Source organism: Neoarius graeffei, chromosome 1, assembly GCF_027579695.1.
Source record: "Neoarius graeffei isolate fNeoGra1 chromosome 1, fNeoGra1.pri, whole genome shotgun sequence".
NCBI classification, from domain to species: domain Eukaryota; kingdom Metazoa; phylum Chordata; class Actinopteri; order Siluriformes; family Ariidae; genus Neoarius; species Neoarius graeffei.
In genome coordinates this window covers 14029908-14038695 of record NC_083569.1, presented here as the reverse complement: position 1 = coordinate 14038695, position 8788 = coordinate 14029908, and the positions used below count along the sequence as shown (strand labels likewise).

Genomic DNA, 8788 nt, shown 5'->3' with positions numbered 1-8788 from the left:
AACTGATTTGGTGGAAAAGGGGTAGTAGTCATACTATCAGGGCTACATAGTCCTCTGGTAACCATGAGAGTTCCTCCCCCCTATTAGTCATGCATAACCCATAGCAGAGCAGCTTAATCAGTGCCATCACAGCAGTGTTACCAAATTTGCCAATCCCACTTCTAAAATTAGTAGACGAGACATTTACAATCACTAGGAGTAGAGACTACTGAAGATTTATTACATCCAAGAAGCTGACTTATTGTCAGCATTGAGGCCAGTCCAGACAAGAAAACGTGTACAAGGTTGGACCAAGAATTGTTTATTTCAACTTTCAAGACTTAACAATGACACATTAGTGACATTTCACTCACTTTTTATTCAAAGTTTAGTTATCTGCATCATATCTCAATCTAGGATGACATTTTCCTTAGATGTATACAAATTGTCAATTAAAAACAATGTCTCTATTGAGAGAAAGGAATAGCCCAATGCCCATTTCTCTCCATCCTTATCATCCTCTTCATGTTCACCATCTCCTCACAGGTATTATGGTAAACTCAGTGGATATTTTCAGATTCTATGCTAAAAGCTGCCCGAAGCATTGATGCAGAGTTTGGAGAGGAAGAAAAAACAGAGAAACAGTGCTGATAGTTGTGTCCAAAATGATTAAGATGTGTGATTCACCTGGAAAGTACCATATCACAGAAGTTGCTAAGAAGATTGTAGCCAAGTATCCAGAATCTCTTCAGGATGTTACTGAAGGTGACATCATAGATGCTGATTATTACTATTTTGTGAAGCAAGCCAGGATTGAAAATGTGAGAAGAAGCACTACACCGAAGTTTGGTATGGTTCTAATGAGGAGGATACTGAAGAAGTTCCACCTGAAAAAGAAAAGAAGAAAAAGCTGCAGTTCAAGACACATTTGAATACATCAAATGGAAATTAAAATTCCTTGCCTTTCACAGAGACCACAGGAAGTCAAGCAGAAGAGAAGAGCCAAAAGAGAGATTTTTGAACAAAATGAGTGGAATCCAAAAGAAGTTGAAAATCTTTTGAAGTGAACATACTACACATAGCAAAAAGAAATAAATGAAGGAAAAAGCATACAAAGGCTTTGTAAGGATTGACCTTTTCTCTTTGAAGAAATTGGCATGAACTCACTGGATTTGGTCTGAAAGAGACCTTCCTCTCTTGTGTTGACAGAAAGGGAAAGAGACTCCTGCTCTACCTGAAAAATGTTGCTACAGAGAAGAACAAAAGAGTTTTTCAAACTCTCATGAAATGACAGATGTTAAGCACGAACATTGCTCTGAAGAGGTAAAAGATATGGCGCTTCTATTGCTTGACTAGTTTAATGAAAATGATCAATGAAAATCTCCTGTACTACACTGAGCAGACGTTTGGCAACTGAGGTGCAATTGGAGACCTTACCACTGACTCATGCATAATTGTTTATTGTAAGTAGGATTATCTTTATGAAAATATTTACATCAGAGTGTTTGTAGACTAATGAGCATTCCTAAACCAATAAACAATCAATTGATGTACAGTGGTGCTTGAAAGTTTGTGAACCCTTTTGAGTTTTCTATGTTTCTGCATAAATATGACCTAAAACATCATTAGATTTTCACAGAAGTCCTTAAAGTAGATAAAGAGAACCCAGTTAAGCAAACGAGACAAAAATATTACACTTGGTCATTTATTTATTGAGGAAAATGATCCAATATTATATATGTGAGTGGTAAATGTATGTGAACCTCTAGGATTAGCAGTTAATTTGAAGGTGAAATTAGTCAGGTGTTTTCAATCAATGGGATGACAATTGTGGGAGTGGGCACCCTGTTTTATTTAAAGAACAGGGATCTATCACAGTCTGATCTTCACAACATATGTCTGTGGAAGTGTATCATGGCACAAACAAAGGAGATTTCTGAGGACTTCAGAAAAAGCGTTGTTGATGCTCATCAGGCTCGAAAAGGTTACAAAACCATCTCTAAAGAGTTTGGACTCCACCAATCCACAGTCAGACAAATTGTTTATAAATGGAGGAAATTCAAGACCACTGTTACCCTCCCCAGGAGTGGTCAACCAATAAAGATCACTCCAAGAGCAAGGCGTGTAATAGTCGGTGAGGTCACACAGGACCCCAGGGTAACTTCTAAGCAACTGAAGGCCTCTCTCACATTGGCTAATGTTAATGTTCATGAGTCCACCACCAGGACAACTCTGAACAACAACGGTATGCATGGCAGGGTTGCAAGGAGAAAGCCACTACTCTCCAAAATGAGCATTGCTGCTCATCTGCAGTTTGCTAAAGATCATGTGGACAAGCCAGAAGGCTATTGGAAAAAAAAAATTGTGGACGGATGAGACCAAAATAGAACTTTTTGGTTTAAATGAGAAGCATTATGTTTGGAGAAAGGAAAACTCTGCATTCCAGCATAAGAACCTTATTCCATCTGTGAAACGTGGTGGTAGTATCATGGTTTTGGCCTGTTTTGCTGCATCTGAGCCAGGATGGAACAATGAATTCTGAATTATTCCAGTGAATTCTAAAGGAAAATGTCAGGACATCTGACCATGAGGTAAATCTCAAGAGAAGGTGGGTCATGCAGCAAGACAATGACCCTAAGCACACAAGTTGTTCTACCAAAGAATGGTTAAAGAAAAATAAAGTTAATGTTTTGGAATGGCCAAGTCAAAGTCTTGACCTTAATCCAATCCAAATGTTGTTGTGGAAGGACCTGAAGTGAGCAGTTAATGTGAAGAAACCCACCAACATCCCAGAGTTGAAGCTGTTCTATATGGAGGAATGGGCTAAAATTCCTCCAAGCCGGTGTGCAGGACTGATCAACAGTTACCAGAAACGGTTATTTACAGTTATTGCTGCACAAGGGGGTCACACCAGATACTGAAAGCAAAGGTTCACATACTTTTGCCACTCACAGATATGTAATATTGGATCATTTCCTTCAATAAATAAATGACCAATTATAATATTTTTGTCTCATTTGTTTAACTGGGTTCTCTTTATCTACCTTTAGGACTTACCGTATTGGCCCGAATATAAGACGACCCTGAATGTAAGACGACCCCCCCCCCTTTTCCAAGTTCATCTTTGGGGAAAAAGTTTTTTGAAGACCAAATGTTCATTCATATAAAGCACATTTATTTCAAAATTCTGTTTAAAATTAGAGGCTTTTGTTTTTCACATTTAAATAGAGGTCATTTCAGTCTCATTTCCGTGAACACTTTTCATAGAAGTAAAAAAAGAGGCTAAACTGCAGGCTACTAGACAAGCCAAATTAAAACATTTAAATTGCATTAATTCAACAAATTTGTCAGGTTTAGATTGAAAGTTCATAAACTTCAGAATGTCAATGCATTAACTTCCCATAGCCTACGGGTATATGGAATAAATTTGCAGAACAGTGCAAATGCTTTAAACAATGCATTAAACAATACATTAAGGTTTACAATAATAAACAACTGAAACAATGGAAAGGGTAGTTTGCTAAATTACAGCTACTCAGCACAGAGATCCTCAGCCTCACTTTGCTCACTCTCACTGTCCTCATTTTCACTTTCGTTTTTGGCGGCATTTTGTCTAGTCTGCGAATTTAAGACGACCCCCCCTTTTTAAGAGCTATTTTTTACAACAAAAACACCGTCTTATATTCGAGCCAATACGGTATGTGAAAATCTGATTGTTTTAGGTCATATTTATGCAGAAATATTAAATTCTAAAGGTTTCACAAACTTTCAAGCACCACTGTACAATACACAGGGTTTTTGCTACTACAACTTAACCGGAATAGTGGTCTGCTTTGATAATGGCAACCAATACAGGAGACTGCTTTTGTGGTTTGCCTTACTGAAAGATTCCGTATTTTCCAGACTAATACAGAGGTTTGCACTGATGAAAAGGTTAAATAATATGACTGTAATTTCTACAGTAGAATTCTTAAAAGTGCACCTGGAGATTTTATTATTATTATTATTATTATTATTATTATTATTTTTATTTTAACTTTTTTTTTACTATTAGTTTTACATGAAAAACATAGTACTTTTAATCTTTAAAAGTTTGAGAACATTATAGATGCAAATAGTTTGTTATACAGAATAGGAAAATGTACTGTTTGACATTAGATAGTACTGCTGTGTTTGTTATGGTGGAATTCTGGCAACCACAGAGCTAATTTGTTCAAAACAGATATAAATATAGATATGAATAGGGTGCATACTACTCAGTTTTATGAGAAGGAAGTTGATGTATTAATGTGGCCAGACATTAATGTGCTCAGATATGACATTCGTGAGATAAACAAAGATCATATTCATTAATCATTGATCCTTCATGACTGCCTGATCAGGGTTGTGCTGGCTGAAATTAGACTATTAGTCTGTTTATATTTTGGGAAATAGGACCAGCTGAAGCTGTTGGACTTATGACTGCATTTGGTTACGACTGACCAGTTGTAAACCAATCTGGTCGTAAGTCGGCCTATGTTAAATGAACGTAAGTATATTGTGATGTGTAATGATATTGTAATCATCTTAAAGTCTTATTTTATCAACATTTTCTTATTTCATTACCTTGGCTCATTATTTGGTTTAAGTCAAACACTGCATACTACACTGCGTACAGTACAATTCGTTTAATATGTGCAAAACAAAAAATATGAAATACATGTGTGAAAAATAGAAAACATTGAAACATACCAAAATACAAATGTAAAACATAGCAAAATGCAAAACTTAGTGACCGCTGGCATGACTGGTGCTTGGCTGTGGGTCATCTACATCATCATCAGCTGTTGCAGTGCTCGGGCTGGCGGGAGGATTTGCTCTTTTCATAAACATGGTAAGCCTCGTCTGAATTATTTGTTTCTTTTTCTCAGTAATTACCAACACAAATGGACATGGGAGAAGTTTACTGTACCGGGATACTGCTCACACTGGGAAACACTCACCAGTCGTAACCAGACGGTCGTAAAGTCGATCGGTCGTAAGTTGCATAGGTTTAAGTCGACGACTACCTGTATATCATGGACTGGTACAGACAAAAATTAGGTTTAGTGGGATATAAAATAAAATTAATTAATTAATAAAAAAACCCAGCCTTGATCGCATCTGGTTTTATGGCTTATCATAACTTAAATGATATAGAATTCACACACCAGGCTGACAGTTCTACCTCTGCACCATTATTGTTTTCCAGTGATTTTGATAGCATAGTGGCAGGGTTCATGTTTAATTTAAAAACAATCAATCAAAAAAAAAAAAACCCCACAAAATACTGTTTTAGGCAGCACACACTTTGGGTTTAAGTCAGAATATGGATACAGATACATTACCAGTCAAAAGTTTGGACACCCCTACTCTACTCATTCATTGGTTTTTCTCTGTTTTGACTATTTTCTACATTGTAGAACAATACTGAAGATATCAAAACTATGAAATAGCATCTGGAACATGTATGGAATTACGTGGTAAACAAAAAAAAAAGTGGTTAAAAAAACTCCAATATGTTTAATATTTTAGATTCTCCAAAGTAGCCAGCGTTTACCATGTTGATGCTTTGCACACTAGAAGAAGAAACCTTTATCACACGTACACTCAAGCACAGATTTAAGCACACAGTGAAATTCTTCCTCTGCATTTAACCCATCTGAAGCAGTGAAAAAACACATGCACACACAAGTGAGCAATGAGCACACACAAATACCCAGAGCAGTGGGCAGCTATGCTGGGAGCAGTTGGGGGTTAGGTGCCTTGCTCAAGGGCACTTCAGCCCAACCGTCGGGCCATGGCTGTCCCATGTTTACCGAGCTGCATGTCTTTGAACTGTGGGGGGAAACCGGAACACCTGGAGGAAACCTGCAGGGAGAACCTGCAAACTCCACACAGAAAGGCCCCCGTTGGCCGCTGGGCTTGAACCCCAAACCTTCTTGCTGTGAGGTGACAGTACCGGCCACTATTGGCATTATCTTAACCAGCTTCATGAGGTAGTCAGCTGAAATGCTTTTCAATTAACAGGTGTTTCTTGTCAAAAGTTAATTTGTGCAAATTCTTGCCCTCTTTATGTATTTGATATGAAATAGTAAATAATAAAAATACAGTAAATAGCCCTATTCCACAACTGTTGTATTCCATACTATATTATATCAAGAACTGCTCAACTAAGAAAAGAGAAAAAACATCCATTACTTTAAGACATGAAATGACTTTTAATTTATAAAAATAAAGAGAAACCATTGAATTAGAAGGAGTGTCCAAACTTTTGACTGGTACTGTATATTAAACCTCGATGGGAAATACTGTCATGGACTGTTTAAGCGTTGAACCTGTATATCTTACACAGTGGAGGACAGAAGCAGGGATGAGAATTTTCCGCGGATCCGCGGAATTCCGAGTTTTTCCCGCTGAAAATGTCATTTTTGTGAAATGTGTAAATCTGTTGAGAAAATTTCAGGGTAGGGGTCGGCGCGAGGCCAGGGTTCCCGCGGGTCCTTAAAAAGTCTTAAATACAACTTTCGGTTTTCAAGGCCTAAAAACGTCTTAAATTGTTTGGAATGACTGGAATTTTCGAAAGGGAGGTATTAAATTTAATACTGGACCGAGCGAGTGAAATGTCTCCATCCGGTTTGGGGTATTTTTTTTAACTGTAATTTTAAAAGTGAACAGCGCACCTTTTGGGGGCAGCATTGGTTCTGTGCATTCCGTAGATCAAGAACTAACGTTAGGAGGCTGCTGGAGGCAGTGTGGTGTGGTGGTTGTGAAGAGTGAGAGATACACAGGTAGCTTACGTGGGCGCGAGAAAGCGCTCCCAAAATAAGGAGAAGAATCGTTTGCGATAAAAAGCGCTGGATCGCACAAATGTGTTTAAAGACAGTAACGCAGCGCTGGGGACACGCCCACTGGGAAACTGGCTTTTCACGGACACGAGGCGCGCGCGTGTATTAGAGGTCAAGCCCTCCGGAGTGAAACGCAGGGGGGTTCGCGCATGCGCACAAGAGTCAGGTGGAAAATGGGGCTTATAGGAAATAATAATGATTTGCATCATTTTTTTTTACATAATTAACATTTGTTTATTGTACCAAGTTTAATATAAATATATAAACAACCTTTATTTCAAAACTCAATTAAAAAGAACTCCAGAAAATACAGTAATTCTAAATATAGTACAGTATAATTTGTACAAAAAGTTTTTTAGTTTTATTACTTATCGTCTACAACAGTGTTTTTAATATAATAATAAGAATAATATTAACAACCACTAATTAATAATTAGTAGTAATAGTAATTATTATAGGGCGGCACGGTGGTGTAGTGGTTAGCGCTGTCGCCTCACAGCAAGAAGGTCCGGGTTCGAGCCCTGTGGCCGGCAAAGGCCTTTCTGTGCGGAGTTTGCATGTTCTCCCTGTGTCCGCATGGGTTTCCTCCGGGTGCTCCGGTTTCACTCACAGTCCAAAGACATGCAGGTTAGGTTAACTGGTGACTCTAAATTGACCGTAGGTGTGAATGGTTGTCTGTGTCTATGTGTCAGCCCTGTGATGACCTGGCGACTTGTCCAGGGTGTACCCCGCCTTTCGCCCGTAGTCAGCTGGGATAGGCTCCAGCTTGCCTGCAACCCTGTAGAACAGGATAAAGCGGCTAGAGATAATGAGATGAGATAAAAGTAAGTTTATAAACATTTTAAACCATCATTGAATTTGAAAACATTCATATATATATATATATATATATATATATATATATATATATATATATATATATATATATATATATATATAGGAAAGTTGGCAGACATTTCAGAGTTTTTTTTTTTTTTTTTTAATGTTCCATTCTCATCCCTGAAAGAGGGAGGGGTTGGAGTGAGAGGCCATGACCTCATAACCTCACCATGACTGAATTACACTAATACTGTAGTAGGAAGCCCACATAGCCTAGAGGCAGCTCTGTAAATAACAACAAAGGTATGCGCTGACATGGAAACTCAGTTTATGCAACCATGTACGTTGGATTGTTGGATGACTTTGAAAAATGTAATTTCACTGAAACTTCTCAATCAAGTTGCCTAATACACAAGAAAGCCTCCTGTTCATCATACCTGTGAGATTAAGTGCTTCACTGTGTAAAAATGTTTCAGAAGAAAAATATACAATTTGTCGAGAGTCTGATAAAGTCAATATTCGTGTGTTATGCAATTATTAAGAGAGTACTGGCATTATTTCTTATGAGTACCATTACATTTATTTAAAAAAATTGTGATATATATTATAATAAGTTATAATAAAGTATAATATAAAAATTTATTTATAAATTGTGAAGGGAATTTCAGGGAAAATAATTTTTCCTTGCCACTTTTATCATCTGCTCGACACAACACGGGACTCCTTTCCCACAGATTTTCATTCTCTGATGCAGTGTCACCCTCTGCTGGTCAGTAATGATGTAGCGGCCAAAGTAGAATTCATATAGACGTGAATTACAATTTGTTAAAAGGTATAAATAATTTCATTTGAGTGTGTAATTTCATATAAGTAATTTATTTCATGATTAAAATGATGAATAACATGTGGCAAGGTTAGAAGAATTAGAATTAGAATTCATATGTGAAGAATTAGAACTGTCTCACGCTTCTCAAGAATTAGAATTAGAATTCATTCAAAGAACGGTCTCGCGCTTCTCAGGGTAGATCTCGAGAAGCCGTGGAAGCGAACAGTTTTTCTTACCTGACTCAATGACTCTGCATCTTAGAACCTTTGTAATTGTTAAACCGAGGATTAAAGTTCAA

The 8788-nt window shown here is 37.4% G+C and overlaps 1 protein-coding gene across 1 annotated transcript in view; it reads right to left on the bottom strand.

Moving 5' to 3' along the window:
- Positions 1-786: 786 nt before the first annotated feature.
- Positions 787-8788, bottom strand: part of spsb4a (splA/ryanodine receptor domain and SOCS box containing 4a) — a 127628-nt gene continuing 119626 nt past the window's right edge. Inside the window, exon 3 of the mRNA XM_060921816.1 lies at positions 787-866. Coding sequence (XP_060777799.1) covers positions 814-866 — 53 coding nt within the window. The 3' untranslated portion in view covers positions 787-813. The remainder of the gene's footprint in view (positions 867-8788) is intronic.